This window comes from Pristiophorus japonicus, chromosome X (genome assembly GCF_044704955.1).
Source record: "Pristiophorus japonicus isolate sPriJap1 chromosome X, sPriJap1.hap1, whole genome shotgun sequence".
NCBI classification, from domain to species: Eukaryota; Metazoa; Chordata; class Chondrichthyes; family Pristiophoridae; genus Pristiophorus; species Pristiophorus japonicus.
This window is the reverse complement of record NC_092010.1, coordinates 34,221,993-34,244,223: the sequence shown is the minus strand read 5'-3', so window position 1 is coordinate 34,244,223 and position 22,231 is coordinate 34,221,993. Positions and strand designations below refer to the sequence as shown.

Here is a 22,231-nt window from a genome sequence, read left to right as displayed (position 1 = left end):
AGCCTGCTCCGCCATTTAATGCGATCATGGACTCGGGTCCACTTCCCTGCCCGCTCCCCATAACCCCTTATTGTTTAAGAAACTGTCTCTTTCTGTCTTAAATTTATTCAATGTCCTAGCATCCACAGCTCTCGATGAGGCAGCGAATTCCACAGATTTACAACCCTCAGAGAAGAAATTCCTCCTCATCTCAGTTTTAAATGGGCGGCCCCTTATTCTAAGATTGTGCCCTCTAGTTCTAGTCTTCCCCATCAGTGGAAACATCCCCTCTGCATCCACCTTGTCAAGCTCCCTCATAATCTTATACATTTTGAAAAGATCACCCCTCATTCTTCTGAATTCCAATGAGTAGAGGCCCAACCTCCTCAACCTTTCCTCATAAGTCAACCCCCTCATCTCCGGAATCAACCTAGTGAACCTTCTCTGAACTGCCTCCAAAGCAAGTATATCCTTTCGTAAATATGGAAACCAAAACTGCACGCAGTACTCTAGATGTGGCCTCACCAATTCCCTGTACAACTGTAGCAAAACTTCCCTGCTTTTATACTCCATCCCCTTTGCAATAAAGGCCAAGATTCCATTGGCCTTCCTGATCACTTGCTGTATCTGCATTCTATCCTTTTGTGTTTCATGCACCAGGACCCCCAGGCCCCACTGTACTGCAGCACTTTGCAATCTTTCTCCATTTAAATAATAACTTGCTCTTTGATTTTTTTTTCTGCCAGTGCATGACCTCACACTTTCCAACATTATACTCTATCTACCAAATTCTTGCCCACTCACTTAGCCTGTCTCTGTCCTTTTGCAGATTTTGTGTGTCCTCCTCACACATTGCTTTTCCTCCCATCTTTGTATCGTCAGCAAACTCCTCATAAAACTGCCTACAATCCAGCGCCAAGATGGGGTACAAAATGATCTGGTATCGGAGATGTCACTGGAAGAGCAAGGGTGCTTTCCTTTCTTTTTCCTTTCCTTTCCTTTCTTTCCTTTCCAAGCAATGACATCCCTCGACTTAATAAATACAAAAAAACAGTAAATTTAAAATTAAATAAAAATGCAATCTATTTAACGTGAAAGCTGTTGAGTGATTGCTGTTTTCTCAATTCCATTAACAGGAACTGGAGACAGAGAAAGTTGCCAAGCATGTCTTGCAGCAGAAGATTAATTGCCTGGAGGAGCAGCTGGAGGAGAGAAAGAAAAGCAAGGTAAGAGGTATTAAAGCAAAGTCTGCCTTGCAGTACATTTCACCCCTGCCCCCCAACCCCCCAAGGCCTTGGGGAAATTACATTTGATCAGTGGAAAAAATTCTCTTGGAAATTTTGGGTGCCAAGCCCATCTGCCTAATCTTTTCCATTCCCCCTACCACTCACCCTGTTCCTCCTCAGGCCCCCACAGATGTTTACCAGTTCCAACAGTGGACAGTCAAGGGGCTATGTGGGGGGGTGGGGGTAACACAATCACAATCACTAAGGAGATGGTACTCCGTAAGATAATGGGACTAAAGGCAGATAAATCCCCTGGACCTGATGGCTTGCATCCTCGGGTCTTAAGAGACGTAACGGCAGGGATAGTGGATGCATTGGTTGTAATTTACCAAAATTCCCTGGATTCTGGAGAGGTCCCAGCAGATTGGAAAACTGCAAATGTAACACCCCTATTTTTTTTAAAAAGAGGTAGACAAAAAGCAGGAAACTATAGACCAGTTAGCCTAACATCTGTGGTTGGGAAAATGTTGTTAAAAAAGCAGTAGCAGGACATTTGGAATAGCAAAATTCGGTCAGGCAGAGTCAGCATGGATTTATGAAGGGGAAGTCATGTTTGACAAATTTGCTGGAATTCTTTGAGGATGTAACGAACAGGGTGGATAAAGGGGAACCAGTGGATGTGGTGTATTTGGACTTCCAGAAGGCATTTGATAAGGTGCCACATAAAAGGTTACTGCACAAGATAAAAGTTCACGGGATTGGGAGTAATATATTAGCATGGATAGAGGATTGGCTAACTAATAGAAAACAGTGAGTAGGGATAAATGGTTAATTCTTGGGTTGGCAATCACTAACTAGTGGGGTGCCGCAGGGATCAGTGCTGGGACCCCAACTATTTACAATCTATATTAATGACTTGGAAGAAGGGACTGAGTGTAACGTAGCCAAGTTTGCCAACAATACAAAGATGGGAGGAAAAGCAATGTGCGAGGAGGACACACAAAATCTGCAAAAGGACATAGACAGGCTAAGTGAGTGGGCAAAAATTTGGCAGATGGAGTATAATGTTGGAAAATGTGAGGTCATGCACTTTGGCAGAAAAAAATTCAAAGAGCAAGTTATTATTTAAATGGAGAAAGATTGCAAAGTGCTGCAGTTCAGCAGGACCTGGGTGTACTTGTGCATGAAACCCAAAAGGATAGTATGCAGGTACAGCAAGTGATCAGGAAGGCCAATGGTATCTTGGCCTTTATTGCAAAGGGGATGGAGTATAAAAGCAGGGAAGTTTTGCTACAGTTGTACAGGGTATTGGTGAGGCCACACCTGGAAGACTGCGTGCAGTTTTGGTTTCCATATTTACGAAAGGATATACTTGCTTTGGAGGCAGTTCAGAGAAGGTTCACTCGGTTGATTCCGGGGATGAGGGGGTTGACTTATGAGGAAAGGTTGAGTAGGTTGGGCCTCTATTCATTGGAATTCAGAAGAATGAGAGGTGATCTTATCGAAACGTGTAAGATTATGAGGGGGCTTGACAAGGTGGATGCAGAGAGGATGTTTCCACTGATGGGAGAGACTAGAACTGGAGGGCATAATCTTAGAATAAGGGGCCGCCCATTTAAAGGAGAGATGATGAGAAATTTCTTCTGAGGGTGTGGATCTGTGGAATTCGCTGCCTCCGAGAGCTGTAGAAGCTGGGACATTGAATAAATTTAAGACAGAAAAAGACAGTTTCTTAAACAATAAGGGATTATGGAGAGTGGGCAGGGAAGTGGACCTGAGTCCATGATCGGATCAGCCATGATCGTATTAAATGGCGGAGAGGCTCAAGGGGCCGTATGGCCTTCTCCTGTTCCTATTTCTTATGTTCCTCACCACCCTCCTGAATGCTCTGACCATGAATCACCCAAGCCTAAAGCCCAATATGCTTTTTAAAAAAAAAAAATCATTCATGGCGTCACTGGCAAGGCCAGCATTTATTGCCCATTCCTATTTGCTCTCAAAGATGGTGGTGAGCCGCAGTCTTGAACTGCTGCAGTCTGTGCTTATTGTCTTTCCTACCAGGAAAGAGTCAACCACATTGCTATGGGTTTGGAGTCACGTATCAGCCTGACCGGGTAAGTACATGAGTGACCCAGATGGGTGTTTACAACAACCCGGTAGTTTCATGGTCACCATTACTGATGCTAGCTTTTTATTCCAGATTTATTTAATTAACTGAATTTAAATTCCCCAACTGCCGGGGTGGGATTTGAACTCCGGATCATTAGTCCAGGCCTCTGGATTACTGGTCCAGTAACATAACCACTATGCCAACGTACCCGATAATCCCCCACCCCACTGGACCCAAGGAGTCAGGAGCTGCTGACTAGTAATACGGAATATGTTGAACTGTCAGACCTTCAGTGAATCATTTTATGTCCCCCTCGTGTGTCCCAACCTGAGACAGGATGTAAATATTGCATAGTGTATTTTTTCAAAGTTCCATTTCCTAATTATAATGCCCCGAGTTTATTTTTATTTTGAGTTATATTTAATTTCCCTCATCTAGAATCACCACACAGCAAGGAGGCCTGTGGCAGCTCTTTGAAAGAGCTATCCAATTAGATCCTGATCGTTCCCCACAGCCCTGCAAATTTTCTGCTTCCACCACCCTTTCAGGCAGTGCATTTGAGATCATCGAAACTCACTGCCTAAAAAAAGTTCTTCCCCCCCCCCCCCCCCCTGCCCCCTTAGTCCTTTTACCATAAATCTGTGTCCTCTGTTTATCGACCCTCCTGCCAGTGGAAACAGTTTCTCCCTATCTATACCCAAACCCTTCCTCATTTTAAACACCTCTATTAAATCTCCCCGTAACCACCTCTGCTCGAAGGAGAATGCAAGCTTCTCTATTCTCTCTATAACTGAAGTCTCTCAGCCCTGGTACCATTCTAATAAATCCCCTATGCACCCTCGTTAAGACCTTGACATCCTTCCATAGGATCAGGAGGAGGCCATTCAGCAGCTCGAGCCGGTTCCGTCATTCAATGAGATCATGGCTGATCTGCAACCTAACTCCAGAATCCCGCCTTTGCCCCATATCCCTTAATACCTTTGGTTAACAAAAGATCTGTCAATCTCCGATTTAAAATTAACAATTGATCTAGCATCAATTGCCATTTGCGGAAGAGCCGTCGAAACTTCTACTACCCTTTGCGTGGTGCCCGGAATTGGCCACAATAGTCGAGCTGTGGTCTAACCAGTGATTTATAAAGATTTAGCATAACTTCCCCACACCTAATTCCTCAGTGTTGGCTGTCTGGGAACACTGGTTCTGATGTTGGTAGGAATAAGAGAAACAACTGAGTGCGACATTCAATTTGACCTGCATAATAAAGGCTCATTCCTTAACATAATATTCTTCTTTGTGAGAATATTGCCCTGAGGGAAGGTACAGCCTGTGGGACTACTGGCCAGTAAAGAAAGACTTGCATTTCTATAGCGCCTTTCACGACCACCGGACATCCCAAGGCGCTTTAACAGCCAATGAAATGCTTTTTGAAATGTAGTCAACATGGCAGCCAATTTTCACATAGCAAGCTCCCACAAACAGCAATGTGATAATGATCAAATAATCTGTTTTTGTTATGTTGAGGGATAACTCCCCTGCTCTTCTTCGAAATAGTGCATTTTCGATCTTTTACGTTCGCCTGAGAGAGCAGAAGGGGCCTCAGTTTAATGTCTCATCTGAAAGACAGCACCTCCGACAGTGCGGCACTCCCTCAGCACTGCACTGGAGTGTCTGCCTGGATTTTTGTGCTCTAGTCCCTGACTCAGAGGCGAGGGTGTTGCCCACTGAGCCACGGCTGACACTAATTAGGCTTGCCTCTTCTCATCATCATCCTTCTAACTACCAAATGAGGGCAAGCAACTGCGCTGGCCTATAGGTGTCACATATGTGCAATAGGCCATCCCTGCTACACCTGTAGTTTCCATTACAAGTTCACTAATGTTGTTTTTCCACAGGGCACTGAAATAGCTACCAGAGAGAATATGGATAAAGATATTCAGCGCAACCTCGAACAACAGGGTTCCTCGGCTGCGAAGAAAATGGAGTTTAAATCCGACAATGGGGGGAAACACACCGTGCAGAAACTTCAGGGCTCAGCAGCAAACCTTGCCGATGTAGAGCAGCAGCACTCGGCCAGCCGCAACATTGAAACCGAATCTAACAGGCAGCATAAAACAGCTGACGATATCTCCACTGGAAAGCATCAAGAGGGAAGAGTGAACGTGTTCACGCAACAGAGTGCCGATGATGCATGTGTGGAAGAAGCTACTGGTCTGATTAAGGATAGTGAGAATGTAACAGTTAGAGAAAAAGTGAGCGGTGCTCATCGTTCTGAGACTGAGAGAGACCATACGGAAGACAGTGGAAGTGAAGTTTTAGAACCGTTGGAATTGAGGAGTGAAGAAAAGGACACAGAGTATCAGGAAACGGAAGGCCATGAGGAAAAAGAACAGAAAGAGCTAATATTGGAGGTAAGTAAAGTTGCTTCTGAGGACACTGTGCACAAAAGGGAAATGAATGGGGGAGATGTGGCTGGAACAAGAGAGGAAGTATCCAGTGATGAGTCTTTGAATAACACAGTGGAAGGGGGAGTAAGAAAGCAAGCTGAAGGAGAGAACAAAATAATGATGGAAGTGAGTGGTGGTAAAAACTTGGAGATGGTAAAAGAAAAAACAGTGGAAGTTTGTGGCAGCATGACTGAGGTTCTTCAACAAGTGAGTTTGAAGCAAGACGACAAAATGACCCCTGGAGAGTCCAGATGGGAGGGAACGAAAGAGAAGATGAGGGAAACGGTAGCTTTAGAACTTAGTTACCAAAAAATGGATAATGAGGCTGAAGAAATGGAAAGTGGTGGAGAGGATTTGGTTGGTGGACGAGCTCAGGATAAATGGCCAGAGAGTGGCAGAAAGGGAGGAGAGGTCATCACACTGTTTCAGTTCATGAAGGAAACTGCTTCAAACCTTGTGAAAGATTCTGTGAAGCTGAAACGGGATGTGTGGCTGGACAAGGATGAGCAGCAGGAAGGAATGCATGGAAAGGAAGTAATTGGGGATGAGGCTCAGAGTCAAAGAGATGAGGAACAACTAGAGAATGAAAATCCTGTCAAGAATCCAGAAATGGATAGACAGCTACAAGGGTCTGTAGATAAAGTGAACGAAGGAGAGGATAGCAGTACGAGAGAGCAAGGCGAACTGAGAGAGGGAGAGAATGCCAAAGAAAAGGTAAAGGCAAGAGAAGGTCTATCACAAGGGGACAATCGAGAACAAGAGAGGAATGAAAGCAATGTAGATTTAGACACGAGGGAGCAGAAAACTGTAATGGATGGACAAGCACAGGTTGAAGGAAAAGAAACACCGAATGAAAGTGGCACTGAACAAAATGTTGGGAAGGAGAAGCGGACATTTGAAATGTTCGAGCAACTGATTAAAAAACTAGTGAGGCAGAAGAGTTTCACAGAAAGTGAGGGGAACGTGAACAGGAGGGACCATGTCGATGGCTACAGGGGTGAGACAGATGGACAGAATGAGGAATATGTACGTGATGGGATTGAGGGGAAAAAGAATGATTTAAGTAGGAAGGGACTAGTGGAAGGTGTACGAGAGCAGACAGCCCCTGAGGGGGACAAAGCAGCACCAGAACTCCTTGGTGAAGCTGAAGTTGTGGACGATCTCTCCGACGAGGAGATGCATGATGCAGCAGAAAGCATAGCGCCTGAACCAACAATGGACACACCTACGCCAGAAAGGAAACCAAACACTGAAGAAGATCCTGAGGGCACAATAACTGATGACGACGTGGAGTTGAGGGAAGATGTCCGTACAAGCGAGAGCACCAAGCGACACCTTAAACACAGAGACACGTGCCGGGTTTCATAGGACTCTTGTCGGGTCTTTCAACTCCGGAGCATTGAAGCCCAACATAGGAAAAAGGCTTCTTCAAAGTTACATGAACTTTGCGCAAATTTAAATAGGATCAATGAATCATCTTCATGCCAATTCTTTCTTTTGTAATCTACACTTTTTATTTGAAAAGTAAATCACACATCAAACAATGTAAATAAGTGGAAACATAGTTTTATTTTTGTTTCCCTTGATACTGTGTCTTGGACTTTTAATTGACAAAGGAATAAATAAGTGCATCCCATCTTCATTATAAAGCTTTATATTAAAGGCCCTATCTGTTATAAGGCTACTTTACCTTGTGTTATGGGATGTTCAATGTAGTGCACACTATTTTATAATGTGCAAAATACTTGGTTAGAAACCAGCGTTGAATCGATTTCTCCCCCCTCCCCAACACCCTTGTTGACCAGAATTGACACTGGCTCAGTAATTATTTAAGTCTTCAGTCTGTCACTGTGTCCTTCACTCTGACATTTAGCACTATATACTCCCAAATCAAAGCTCATAATTCCGGCGATACATGGCAATTCTGCTGAAGGTTACACACCTGACGAGCCATAAGCTGTCTTTTTTTTTCCTTCGCAGACGCTGACTGACTTGCTCCATATTTCCACCCTTTTCTGTTTTTAAATTTCCGCTTTCCATCATCTAGTTTTTCCAGGAAGGTCCCAGAATCAATCTGGTCGGAGTATGCGGAGTCACCTTGGTGTCCCTGGATTAGGGAGTGTAGTGTTCCTCCTTTCGATTGCTATCGTTCCCCTCGCCCCTCGGTCTTATTGGAAAATGCTGGTGTATGGGCATCTAGTGAGGATGGGATTGGGTTTTTCTGTAACTCCTCTCCAAGAGAATAGTCTGCTGACCGTCACTGTCTCGGGTTGCAAACAACGAATTAGCATGAATTACTGGAGAGCTGCTCGTGTGGCAAGAAATCTGTGCAAGCTTGGACAAACCTCCCAGGGGCTGAGGAAATTAGCAGTAAATCTGTACGGACTTGTGTGAATGTCGTGGCAATTCCATACGAGCTTCTGCAAATTTACTGCCAGTACCGGTTTCCTGTCACGTTGGCGGAACTGTATCCCAGCCTAAGTTGGTGCTTTTAGGGAAGCGAGGGAGAGAATTTAGGAATGTGTTTGAAAGGATGGCATCACAGAAGCCCAGGCTATTGATGTGGCATCAATCTATATTGGAGGTTAGCATTTAGTATTTCCACAGCATTTCAAGCTTAGTGTCACTATTTTCAGATGCGACGTTAAACCGAGTGCCCCCTCAGGTGGATGTGAAAGATCCCAGGGCACTATTTCAAAGAAGAGCAGGGGGTTCTCCCTGGTGTCCTGGCCAATATTTATCCCTCAATCAACATCACTAAAACAGATAATCTGTTTTATTCTCATTGCTGTTTGTGGGAGCTTGCTGTGCGCAAATTGGCTGCCGTGTTTCCTACATTACAACAGTGACTGCACTCCAAAAAGTACTTCATTGGCTGTCACCGATTGCTTCTTTTGGCCTCCATTCCTCAACCAGGAGGGCAGGTAGGTAAGGGAGAGGTAAAAGGCATCCATCTAAATATCTTTTGTAACGTCAACAAAAATTACTTAATTTAACTGTTAAATGTAATGGTGGGGGGGGGGGGGGGATTTTCAACTTGGGCCCAAAGTGGGCATGAAGTCACTCGTTGTCAGGAGGCCTGAGCTTTTGCACTGATGTAGGGGGTGGGCGGGGCGGGGGCGGAGAGCTGGATCCTGAATGCTCCTCCTGGCCCCTCCATAATCAAGTAAACAAAAAAAACTCCCCTTTTTCCTGAGCAGCTTGCAGCAGTCCCTTTAAGGACCGCTAGCAAGCCTGGTCAACACCCAAGTACACCAAGTATGATTAAGAAGTTTGCAGATGATACTAAAATCGGTTGTGCGGTTGATGATAAAGAAAGCTGTAGACTGCAGGAAGACATCAATCAACTGGTCAGGTGGGCAGAATAGTGGCAAATGGAATTCAATCCGGAAAGTGTGAGGTAATGCATTTGGGGAGGGCTAACAATGCAAGGGAATACACATTAAATGGTAGGATACTGAGAAGTGTAGAGGAACAAAGGGACCTTGGAGTGCAGGTCCACAGATCCCTGAAGGGAGCAAGCCAGGTGGATAAGGTGGTTAAGAAGGCATACGGAATGCTTGTCTTTATTAGCCGAGGCATCGAATGCAAGAGCAGGGAGGTTATGCTTGAACTGTATAAAACACTAGTTAGGCCACAGCTGGAGTACTGCGTGCAGTTCTGGTCACCACATTACAGGAAAGATGTGATTGCACTGGAGATGGTACAGAGGAGATTTACGAGGATGTTGCCAGGACTGGAGAATTTTAGCTATGAGGAAAGATTGGATAGGCTGGGGTTGTTTTCTTTGGAACAGGAGATTGAGGTGTATGCAATTATGAGGGGCCTGGATAGAGTGGATAGGAAGGACCCATTTCCCCGAGCAGAGAGGTCAACAACCAGGGGGCATAGATTTAAAGTAATTGGTCGAAGGTTTAGAGGGGATTTGAGAGGAAATTTCTTCACTCAGAGTGGTGAGGGTCTGGAACTCACTGCCTGAAAGGGTGGTAAAGGCAGGAACCCTCACCACATTTAAAAAAAAGTACTTGGATGTGCACTTGGAAGTGTTGTAACCTGCAGGGCTACCTACGGACCAAGAGCTGGAAAGTGGGATTAGACTGGATAGCTCTTTGTCGGCCTCCTAACGTGCTGTAAATTTCTGATTCTGCAACTGGGACGAGTTTGCACAGTGCCCTTGAATGTTACAATTGCAATTGGGGTCGTACAATTGGTGTAGGACTCCAATTTGCATATTCAAGCCTAGTCTCTCTGCCTGTTTTGGGCAGGAGTGCTGAGCACCTTCGGCCTGTCTTAAAAATGGAATTCGACAAATTAGTGTCCAAGTTGCTCACCAAATCTTCCTTTGCTGGTCGCCCATTTGTCAGGCAAGTAACTGAGCTTCGGCAATTGAAAAGCCCCCTCCCCCACCCCCCGTGTTCTAAAATAGAATTTAGAGACCTAATTCTCACATCTCGGAATGATATGACACCGAAGGAGGCCATTCGGCCCATCGTGTCTGAGCATCTAAGTTTTGCACCTTGTTTTTTGCTTCTCCTGCAGAAAGTTCCCTGTGTCACCCACCACACCTCTGCCACAAATGGATGGGTGACACACTCCCTCTCCGCTGTTGATGGCACCACTGAGCTGGTTAAGGGATGTTTAAGAGTGCAGCTGGACCTGCCTCTGATGTTTCCTCTCCAGATGGGGCCAGCTGAGGCTGGAATGTCACTGTGAGGGTCGATACCTCTGCAGTACTGCTTTGCTGTGGCACAATCCGTGAGAGCCCTAATGTCGCTGGTTTTCTCAAATCATGGTATTTAAATTAGGAGGCTTTTGTATTTTCAGGATGTCCAATGTGCTGTAGCCCTGAAATTCACAGCTTACTGTAATGCATGCTTTCTTTCACTAGAGGGTGTGATCGATGTACTGGATGTTGAGCCAGTTATAACAGTGATCAGTAAGCAGTTCTTAATCTTGTACTTTTGAGCTGGGACAATAAAATTTAAATAAACAAGATGTATTAGTTTGATGTTGCCCATCCCTGTTTCAGGGACACACTGTCTTAAGTTGTTCCCACTGCTGCAGCTATACAAAATGCTTCATTGAAACACATGTATTCAAAATAATATTTGCATGCATTTTGCATTGAGGTCAGATTGATTCAGGGATGTGTTTTTGCACCTGGTGTAGTTATGAAAACAACATCTGTCTCACCTTATGTTCAGGCTCCAACCTCTGCTTCTGGGTTACACAGTAATTTACGTGTTTTTAACCCTCCAATCGAGTTCACCATATTTGCTGCTCACCGTGCAATCCCTTTATATCGGGGTGACCAAATGCGGATTGGGTAATTGCTTTGCTGACATATCTGTTTCTGCAAGTGTGACCTTGACCTCCCCTGTGGCTCCTTACTCTTAATTTCTCCTCTCATTCCCACTCTGACCAAGCTCAGTGCAAACTTCAGAACATTATTTCATCTTTCCCTGGGCGTTCTGCAGCCCTCGGCTCCGATCATTGACGAACAACTTGAGACCTTGGCTATAGCCTTCATTCTTCCACCTGGTTTTTTTCCATCCATTTTCCACTTCTACCCCATTCCATTTTAGAACTGTTTTCACTTCCACTTTTTGTCTTTCTAATGCCTTCACTGCCTGAGGGATCTTTTGTATCATCCACACTTCTCTTTCCACTTTTTAAGCAACATGTTCACAGGCTATTACACCTCTTAACTGTTTTCCCCGACATTGGCATAGACAGCTCTTAATGTCGCCCCTCTTCACTTTGTTCAGTCCAATAAAAGCACTCTGTTTTTCCCGGTTTCTGATGAAGGTTTTCCAGTTTTTATTTGGTTTCCCAGCATTCTGGGGGGTTTTTTTCCCCCTTTTTTTTTTTTATTCCCGTTGCTTTAATTTCTACTGAACGTGCTTAGTTCCAAGAACTGCGGAAGTGCACCACCAGAATAGTTCCAACAGCAACTTACATTTCATCACAGGCAGTCCCTCGGAATCGAGGCAGACTTGCTTCCACTCTTAGAATGAGTCCTTAGGTGGCTGAACAGTCCAGTAGGAGAGCCACAGCCACAGTCCCTGTCACAGGTGGGACAGACAGTCATTGAGGGAAAGGGTGGGTGGGTGGGACTGGTTTGCTGCACGTTCTTTCTGCTGCCTGTGCTTGGTTTCTGCATGCACTCGACAATGAGACTCAATGAGACATTTACATAGAGCGCCGTTAACATAATTAAATGTCCCAAGGTGCTTCGGCAGAGCATTATCAAACAAAATTTGACACCGAGCCGCTTGAGTCGATATTAGGACAGAGTTAGGTTTTAATGGGTGTCTTAAAGGAGGAAAGAAGTTTAGGGCAGGAATTAGAGCTTAGGGCCTAGGCACCTGAAGGCACGGCTACTGATGGTTGAACGATTATAATCAGGGATGCCCGAGGCCCAAATTAGTGGATTGTGGAGGGTTATAGAGCTGGAGGAGATTACAGAGATAGGGAGGGGCGAGGCCATGGAGAGCTTTGAAAACAAGGATGAGAATTTTGAAGTTGAGGCGTCGTTTAACCAGGAGCCAATGTAGGTCAGCGAGCACAGGGGTGATGGGTGAGTGGGACTTGGTGCGAGTTAGGACACGGGGCAGCCGAGTTTTGGATCACCTCTAGTTTACGTAGTGTAGAACGTGGGAGGCTAGCCAGGAGTGAGTTGGAATAGTCAAGTCTAGAGGTGGTAAAGGCACGGAGGGTTTCAGCAGCAAATGAGCTGAGGCAAGGGTGGAAACGGGCAATGTTCCAGAGGTGGAAAATAGATGGGTTTAGTGATGGCCCCTGAACAGTGGAGTTGGGGCTAGGACAATTGGAGTAATTTTATTAGTTGACATTGTCAGCTGGGGGCGTGGATGCCGATTTCACTCTTGCAATGGGAAAAGCCCACGCAGGAATTTAAAAGACAGGTCATTCGGTGGAAATCTTTGTTGTTCCTGTCCTCCCTGATGCAGTCTGACTTATAACATAAGAACATAAGAAATAGGAGCAGGAGTAGGCCATATGGCCCCGCAAGCCTGCTCTGCCATTCAATAAGATCATGGCTGATCTGATCATGGACTCAGGTCCACTTTCCCTTATCCCCTTATCGTTTAAGAAACTGTATTTCTGTCTTAAATTTATTCAATGTCCCAGCTTCCACAGCTCTCTGAGGCAGTGAATTACACAGATTTACAACCCTCTGTGAGAAGAAATTTCTCCTCATCTCTGTTTTAAATTGTCGGCCCCTTATTCTAAGATTATGCCCCCTAGTTCTAGTCTCCCCCATCAGTGGAAACATTCTCTCTGCATCCACCTTCCCCCTCAATAATCTTATATATTTCAATAAGATCACTTCTCATTCTTCTGAATTCCAATGAGTAGAGGCCCAACCTACTCAACCTTTCCTCATAAGTCAACCCCCTCATCCCCGGAATCAACCGAGTGAACCTTCTCTGAACTGCCTCCAAAGCAAGTATATCCTTTCGTAAATATGGAAACCAAAACTGCACGCAGTATTCCAGGTGGCCTCACCAATACTTTATATACTTGTAACAAACTTGAGTCTGCTACAGCACAGAAGCTTTCCCCCCCCCCCCCCCCCCCCCCCCAGTTTTACATGATGAATGTGCACATTCCCCTCTCCTGGACTTATTTTCCTTGTCGAGTGGGATTGGCAGGCAAGAGTGGAGGCGAGAGCCTATGTGTCAAGTTATTGCTGAAGCAGGGTCAGTTACGACAGATAGGCACTCGAGTATATCCTACTAGCGAGAGGGAAGATCCAGGCAGCCCTGTTGAATTCCTGGCAGAAGGCCACAGAAAATAAACTAAAGCAACACACTGGCTCTAGAGAGCAGAGGCCTGAACAAAAGGATTACCCTCGCCTGAAGCTATGCTAGATTCAACAGGGTTTCCAATAAGGCAGGTTATGGAGAAGCTGCCTACACTGTGCTGGTTTGTAAATAAACTCCTTTCTCTCTCAGTCGGCGTCCAGTTGTCTGTTTCTCTCATTTCAACGTAGGATTGTTTGCATGAAACTGGCCCGAGTTCCCGAGAACGCGATCCCCCTTCCGGATTAGTCCAGGAGTCTACCGGAATGCAAGGTTGATTTCCCGAGCACTGCTGCCAGATACCCAGGAGAAAAATACTCTGCATTCGCAAAACCCTCCCTCTCCCACCCTCAAGCTTGTCTCCCTAGTGTTCGAGGCTATGCAGATCCAGCTGTCTACTGTCCACTCCCTGGCCCCCCATTTCAAGAAACAGCAACATTGTTGATGTAGATGGGTAATTTGCTGATAGATTTTGTCCAATTCTGGCACACATGACATAGGTCTACATAATGTGATTGCAAAACATTCCTGTCCAACTTATGCATCTAGATGTGTTTTTTTTTTAATTGTGCATTACGAGTTATCTTGCATTATCTTAGGAATGTTAGGGTACTGAGACACTGAACTAAAGTAAATGCAATAACATTTACAAATAGCAGGCAAATGTGATCAAATGTCATGTGATGAAACCTCCAGACATACATTCAAGCAGAGTTGGCAAACTGTACTTCCAGTACATGCAGTATAGTGTGACAGCAGTACTCTGGGCTAAGTATGCCTTGCATGAACATACTTGATGCATTTAATTCCCCTTGCAGTTAACACTATGGTCAGTAAACGAGGGAGCAAACCAGGATTCGGGACAATTTGTGGAGACAAATTCCAAGACCTTCCATTCATTTCGGGGATGGGCGGAAGCTGCCTTAAAATATTTCCCACACACAAATATTCTACCCTTATTTACAAACCTGTTTGGGTGAAGTATAAAAGCAGGGAAGTCTTGCTACAGCTATACAAGGTATTGGTGAGGCCACATCTGGAATACTGTGTGCAGTTTTGGTTTCCATATTTACGAAAGTATATACTTGCTTTGGAGGCAGTTCAGAGAAGGTTCACTAGGTTGATTCCGGAGATGAGGGGGTTGACTTATGAGGAAAGGTTGAGTAGGTTGGGCCTCTACTCATTGAAATTCAGAAGAATGAGAGGTGATCTTATCGAAACGTATAAGATTATGAGGGGGCTTGACAAGGTGGATGCAGAGAGGATGTTTCCACTGATGGGGGAGACTAGAACTAGGGGGCATGGTCTTAGAATAAGGGGTTGGATTCAATATTGGCCTTCAAAAGGAAATTGGATAAATACTTGAAAGAGAAAAAATAGCAGGGATATGGGGAAAGAGTGGGGGAGTGGGACTAACTGGATTGCTCTTCGAAAGAGCCGGCGCAGACTCGATGGGCCGAATGGCCTCCTTCTATGCTGCACTATTCCATGATTCTATGTCAGCTGAAACTGAAGACTCAGCACAGCGAATGATTCAAAGCTGCAACAGTGCGCCAGCTAGTGTAATTCTCTCTAAAAAAATTGATACGTTCCTGGAATGTCAATTTTTTTATTCTAATTATAAAAATTACAAATAAGCAGGGTCACTGATTTGCAGTGGGGATCAAATTTTAATTTGACTACACGAGGATTGTTGTGGTAGCAAATTCTGTCCATTTTCCACAAAAACTAAATCTGGGGCCTTGCAGATGAAGAATCAGGTAATGTACTTTTATTTTGTCTCATCAGTAAAAACGAGCGAGTTCTTTCAGGGCTGCATTCTGATTCTTTCAACCAGCCAGCAATTAGCTGCTTGGAGAAGTCTCTCTGGTAAACTCATCTCGCACATACTTATTATATGCCAGTAGCTGAGAATTGTCATGGATAAAAGCCACTGACTCACATAATCTCTCGCCTCCAATCATTTCTCATGCCACTGATTCAAAGAAAGACTTGCACTTATATAGCGCCTTTCACCGGACGTCCCAAAGCGCTCTACAGCCAATGAAGTACTTTTTGAAGCGGAGTCACTGTTGTAATGTAGGAAATGCGGCAGCCAATTTGTGCACAGCAAGCTTCCACAAACAGCAGTGTGATAATGACCAGATCATCTGTTTTAGTGATGTTGGTTGAGGGATAAATATTGGCCAGGAAATTGGGGAGAATTCCCCTGCTCTTCTTCGAAATTGTGCCGTGGGATCTTTTGCATCCACCTGAGAGAGGAGATGGGGCCTCGGTTTAATGTCTCATCCGAAAGACGGCACCTCCGACAGTGCAGCGCTCCTTCAGTGCTGCACTGGTGTGTCAGCCTAGATTTATGTGCTCAAGTCTCTGGAGTGGGCCACAACTTACCACATTTTATTTCAGTTTTATTAATTCGTTAATTAAAAAAGGACTGCTCTGTTACTTGGAGAACAGTGTGATTAACAGCTCGGCTGTGTAATTCATGCATCCTAGTTGCGGGTTTATATCTCCACTCCTCTCCTGAAGGTGCTGTACACTTCCATGGGTATCAGCAGCCCTCCAGCACCCCACCCAATCTTGGCATGGCATCGGAGCTGAGCCCAAACCACACCTGATGTCCACACATGCAATTTGTAGGATTCTGGATAGTGATGAGGAGCAGGAATCCGGCTAATTCTCCACCCCACTTCCTCACCCCAGCTTTATTGCTAATCATTTGGGCTGTGTGTGCAGTTCCGTTCCAATTTAACCGGGCACGGTTCACCAGAATAAAGAAACTTCTTGAACCTGACCAGAAGAGTTTGTCTGTGTGCTTTCTGTGGTGGAATCAACCGTTTCTATAAAGAACATGCTTACAAACACAGGAAATCTCCTGCCCCCTCTCCCCAAGGGCCGGGAAGCCAAGTGGTGTCTCATGATTCACCAGTCCTCAACTATTGTCTCCAGTTGATGGTTTTATTGTCGGGTGTGTTAGGCAGGCCTCCTGTTGGATACGCTGGTGTATTCAGGCTCAAATCAAAAATGATCCTGAACTATGATTCTATGAAACATATGAGCAGATAAATGATCTCATTTGGGTCTGCGACTGCTTTGTTTAGCTGCCCTCCCCACATACACAGAGGGATCGTGAACTCCAAGTTCACCTTTACTAAAATAAAACAAGCCCATTTAAAATTGAGATGAGGAGGAATTTTTTCTCTCAGAGAATTGTAAATCTGTGGGATTCGCTGCCTCAGAGAGCTGTGGAAGCTGGGACATTGAATAAATTTAAGACAGAAATAGACAGTTTCTTAACCAATAAGGGAATAAAGGGTTATGGGGAGCGGGCAGAGAAGTGGAGCTGAGTCCATGATCGGCTCAGCTATGATCGGATTAAATGGCGGAGCAGTCTCGAGGGGCCGTATGGCCTACTCCTGCTCCTATTTCTTATGTTCTTATTCTACACTCCATAAACTTGACGTCATCCAAAGCCCGTGTCCTAACTCGCACCAAGTCCCGCTCACCCATCACCCCTGTGCTCGATGACCTACATTGGCTCCTGGTTAAGCAACGCCTCAATTTCAAAATTCTCATCCTTGTTTACAAATCCCTCCATGGCCTCGCTCCCTCTTTATCGCTATAATCTCCTCCAGCCCCTACAACCCCCCGAGATGTCTGCACTCCTCAAATTCTACCCTCTTGAGCATCCCTGATTATAATCGCTCCACCATCGGTGGCCGTGCCTTCTGTTGCATGGGCCCCAAGCTCTGGAACTCCCTCCCTAAACCTCTCCGCCTCTCAAACTCTCTTTCGTCCTTTAAGACGTTCCTTAAAACCTATCTCTTTGACCAAGCTTTTGGTCACCTGCGCTAATTTCTCCTTATGTGGCTCGGTGTCACATTTATCTGTTTTGTCTTAATACTCCTGTGAAGCGCCTTGGGACGTTTTACTACATTAAAGGCGCTATATAAATACAAGTTGTTGTTGTTTAATGGTGACGATATTTCTTCGAGGAAATAGACTGTATGCAATTCTTCAAAACAGAAAATGCTGGAAAGGCTCAGGCAGCTTCTGTGGAAAGAACAGGAGAGTTGACATTTTGGGTGTGGAGACGTTATCACAAGCTGTTTTGACTAAGGCTCCACGCCCAAAATGTCAACTCCCCTGTACAGACGTTGCCTAACCTGCTGAGCGTTTCCAGTATTTACTGTTTTTTTTGTTTCAAGTTTCTTTGCAGATATTTTTGTTTCCCTTTTTGTTTACGCAGCTCTTCCCATGCCATGTTAAATGGAAGATTTGTCTTAATTGCAATATTTTTTCCCTAATCTTCCTGGCTTCAACAATGGCCCATGAACTACTTGTAATTTGGAGCAAGATAAATGGGTCTTTTAATTTGATTCTGTTCTTGGGAGCGGAGTTATTTTTTACACTGTCTAGTCGACAGTTATAAACTTTAATGTTCGGTAATGAGGTTGGTGTTATGTTCTGTTTTCTAGGTTATGATCTCAAACATCCAAGGATTTCCAATCTGCTGTTAGACATTGCCTTGCTTTAGTCTTCTCTTTTTCTCTGTCTCCCGCTTTGTCATTTACACACATGTCCTGAAGGTGTAATGCTGTCGGTGACAAACCAGATGCCCTAAACCAGAATGGCTCTGGAAAATGCTGTAAAATTCTCATCCTTGTTTTCAAATCCCTCTATGACCTCGCCCCTCCCTATCTGTAATCTTCTCCAGCCCCACAACCCCCCGAGATGTCTGCGCTCCTCCACTTCTGGCCTCGTGAAAATCCCCGATTTTAATTGCTCCACCATTGGTGGCCGTGCCTTCAGCTGCCTAGGCCTCAAGCTCTGGAATTCCCTCCCATACCTCTCCTTTTAAGACTCTTAAAAAGCAGCCCTTTGACCTGGCATTTGATCACGTGCCCTCATATCTCCTTATGTGGCTCGGTGTCAAATTTTGTTTGATAACGCTCCTGTGAGACGCCTTGGGACATTTTACTACATTAAAGGCGCCGTATAAATGCAAGTTGTCTTTCTTGTTGTACGTTGAGCTCTCTTGTGATGGGTCTAGTCCAGTCTTCAGGTTGAGAAGAGAAGGATCAAGAACGAGGGAAAGAATTGGGGAGGAGACTGTAAGAGAAGAACGATGTGACATTGATAGAATGAGAGAATGCAATCAGATTTCAAGTAAATAATTGGAAACAAAGGATGTCACAAAATATTTTTGTGTGATATTACTGTAGTTAGAGCGGGAATATCAGTGGATTATAATTACAACTTGTGGCTCTTGGATGGTACACAATTTCATTTTCCAGTTCAGACATTGAAAGTTTTCCCCCCACCCTGCGCCAACCATGCTCAAACTCTAGCAGATTAAATGAAACAATGTCTGCTTGCTGCTGCAAATTGTCTGAGAGAGGCAAGAAAGGCAATTTTTTTTAAAGCACGGACCAGCTTTAAACTGTATGGCCACTTCGTTTTTATTCTCCTTCCTTCAGGTGCTGATTCATACTGGAGTCTATCTCCATGGTTACCAGTAGCCCTCTGGCACCTCACGTAGTCCTCATCGAAACACCTGTGAACTCATCCCTTTTTAGTGTGGAAGCAAGTCATCCTCGATACGAGGGACCGCCTAAGAAGAAGAAGGCACCTCACGTAGGCAGCCATTCTTTATGTGTGAGCTCTGACACTAAGCGCTGGCAGGCTGCCGAACTGTGGGAACGTCCGACACCAAAGCCCAAATCTGTCCTCGCGAAGCATCCACATACACACTTTCTCAGGCGCAGCAGTCATAACTGATTTTCCCCCCAACACTTCGTTGCAAATGCTACATGGTGACAGAATTGGAGGCAACTCACTCTGAATCTGCCAGACTGTTTTAACAGGAGATACTGTTAAATAAATAAGTAAAAAATACTGTAGAATTTTAGATAGGAGAGATTGGATAGGCTGGGGCTGTTTCCTTTGGAACAGAGGAGGCTGAGGGAAAATTTAATTGAGGTGTATAAAATTATGAGGGGCCTAGATTGAGTGGATAGGAAGGACCTATTTCCCTTTAGCAGAGAGTTCAATAACCAGGGGGCATAGATTTAAAGTAATTGGTCGAAGGATTAGAGGGGGGTTGAGGAGAAATGTCTTCACCCAAAGGGTGGTGGGGGTCTGGAACCCACTGCCTGAAAGGGTGGTAGAGGCAGAAGCCCTCACATTTAAAAAGTACTTGGATGTGCATTTGAAGTGCCGTAACCTGCAGGGTTACGGACCAAGAGCTGGAAAGTAGGATTAGGCTGGATAGCTCTTTGTCGGTCGGCGCGGACACGATGGGCCAAATAGCCTCCTTCCGTGCTGAAAATTTCTATGATTCTATACAGCAGAAACAAGCGTTTGATGTCAGGAAAGTCAGCTTCTTAATGCTTTGCAGCTAAATACTCTAAACGTGCTCAGATGCTGTATTTGCTTTACTGTATCTTGCCGTATAAAAATGGCCCCCAAAATGTTAGTATGTTTTGAATCACCACTTGAACGAGAAAAAACAAATGTGATGTTTACATTTTTGAGGTAAGCTTATATTACTTGTTGTCTCTGTTACACTTTGGGCTTTTCCCCCTAATACTTTCTCTTGTGTCCGTGGTTAGAAGGTAGTTTCCATAAGCAGACCGTGTCCCCCATGAACGGAAACATCTATCCTCGTCACTGCCATGTCCAGAACAATTAATCTGTAATTGCAGTAACTCGACTTATTGGGGATACCCATCATGTTCTCCTGTCACTTCTGAAGGCAGAAATAAGCTATCATGAGACCAGTGCGTTTAGGCTAAAGCTACTTGATCAAATGGGTGGGAGGAGGTTCGTGTGGAGCAGAAACACTGGCAGGGACCTGTTGGGACACTGTTTCTGCACTGTGAATACTTTGTAAATGTAAGTACAGTTAAAATAATATACAAAAGCAAAAGGATACAGCCCAATATTGAAACAGCACAAACTTCACACTTGGACAATATGTGAACTGTTTATTAAAAAAAAGGACACTGTGCAAAATCCTTGTTCTTTTCAGTAGTGTCAAAGTAACAGTCTGATAATATGAAGGATGAGACGTCACACAGCCACCAATAGTCCCCTCTTAGTCCTGGCACGGTGAAGCAAGGAAATGCAGATCCCCAAAATGTCGGTGGATTTTCAAAACATATTTGCCTTTGATGAAAAAGCAGTGCCTTTTGAAGAGTGTCCGTAGAAAATACACATCATAGCAAACCACACATAATGATCCCAAAAATGAGTCTCATGTCTGGGATCCTGATACTTTCCCTGTATAATGGTTTGCAACACCCAATAAAAGCAAAGATTACATTTGAGGAAAGAGGAATTCACAAAGAATAGAAAATAAACCTTGCATTGATATAGCGCCTTTTACGACCTCAGGACGTCCCAAAGCACTTTACAGCCAATGAAGTACTTTTGAAGTGTAGTGGGAAACGCTTATCGATTCCACCTTAAATACCTCCCACGGTCTCATCTTGTGCACCTGTGGCAGCCACAGTACTACAGGAACGATTTGCCCACTGTCATAATCCCCATTTCTTCTCACCAAATATACTAATCCTTGCTTCCTTGCCTCTTTTACATTATAGTCGCTCTCCAGCACGCGCTGCATCTTGGCCCCGACCTGCTGATGCTGATGGTCCTTACAGGTCGGGGCTGCCGGGTCGGGCCGCTACGCTGCTCCTTCGAAGGCCCCGACCTGCTGACGTCTGTGAAGAGGGCGACTGGATTGGACGTCACCAAGGTATAGCGGAAGCGGCGAGGTTGGGGCGAAGGAGCGACGAATGATTGTAGAGGGACGTGATCGGGGCCCAGGAGAGGCATGAGTTCGGGGCCCAGAAGAGACGAGGGCCCAAGGGCAGCATGGGCCAGCCCACACTGCGATATGTGTGCACACTAGGTCCGTGCAGGAGAGCTGGTCTCCAGTTGTCTTGGTTAACCCTTGCCACTGGACCAAGACCTAGCTCTGTCAAGCCCGTGTGGTGGCTGGTGTGCAATGGTCACCCCACGTTAAAAAAAATCCACGCACAGTTATCTTCCACCCTTCAACATGTAGTTCAGGATCTGGAATATTCATTGAAACACCTCATCCCTTTTTGGCGTGGAAGCAAGTCATCCTCATTTCGAGGGACTGCCGATGATGATGATGTAGGAAACGCGGCAGCCAATTTGAGCACAGCCAGCTCCCACAACCAGCAATGTGGTAAATCCAATCATCTGTTGGTTAAGGGATAAATATTGGTCAGGACACCTCCCCCATTGTTTCTTTTCAAGAAGTGCCATTGAATCTTTTATGGCCACCTGAGAGATCAGACGTTGGTTTAACGTCTCATCTGATCGACAGCACCTCCGACAGTGCAGAACTCCCTCAGCACTGCACTGGAGTGTTGGCCTCGAATTTTGTGCTTCAGTTTCTGGAACGGGAATTGAACCCACAACCGTCTGTCTCAGAGGTGAGAGTGCTACCCACTGAGACACATAGAATAGTGATGCTGAGGAACCCCATGAACACAAACTATTTTGCGTTTTGAAACAACAAAGGAAACTCATTAGAATATTTCCCATGGACATAGCACCTGCAATTCCGCATTTTGATAGAGGAGATTTTTCATTTTAACACAAAAACAT

The 22,231-nt window shown here is 45.0% G+C and overlaps 2 protein-coding genes across 4 annotated transcripts in view; both read left to right on the top strand.

Moving 5' to 3' along the window:
• LOC139240963 (leucine-rich repeat flightless-interacting protein 1-like) overlaps nucleotides 1–8,763 on the top strand; it is a 35,641-nt gene extending 26,878 nt beyond the window's left edge. Inside the window, exons 5-6 of the mRNA XM_070869556.1 lie at nucleotides 1,116–1,205; nucleotides 5,208–8,763. Of these exons, the coding sequence (XP_070725657.1) occupies nucleotides 1,116–1,205; nucleotides 5,208–7,127 (2,010 nt within the window). The 3' untranslated portion in view covers nucleotides 7,128–8,763. The remainder of the gene's footprint in view (nucleotides 1–1,115; nucleotides 1,206–5,207) is intronic.
• Nucleotides 5,700–22,231, top strand: part of suox (sulfite oxidase) — a 56,485-nt gene continuing 39,953 nt past the window's right edge. For 2 of the 3 annotated variants that reach the window (XM_070869563.1, XM_070869557.1), the window contains exon 1: nucleotides 21,232–21,347. The gene's annotated coding sequence lies outside the window, so the exon portion shown is untranslated. Of the gene's footprint in view, nucleotides 5,724–21,231; nucleotides 21,348–22,231 lie in introns of those variants that run through there. The other variant, XM_070869565.1, reaches the window with a different exon arrangement.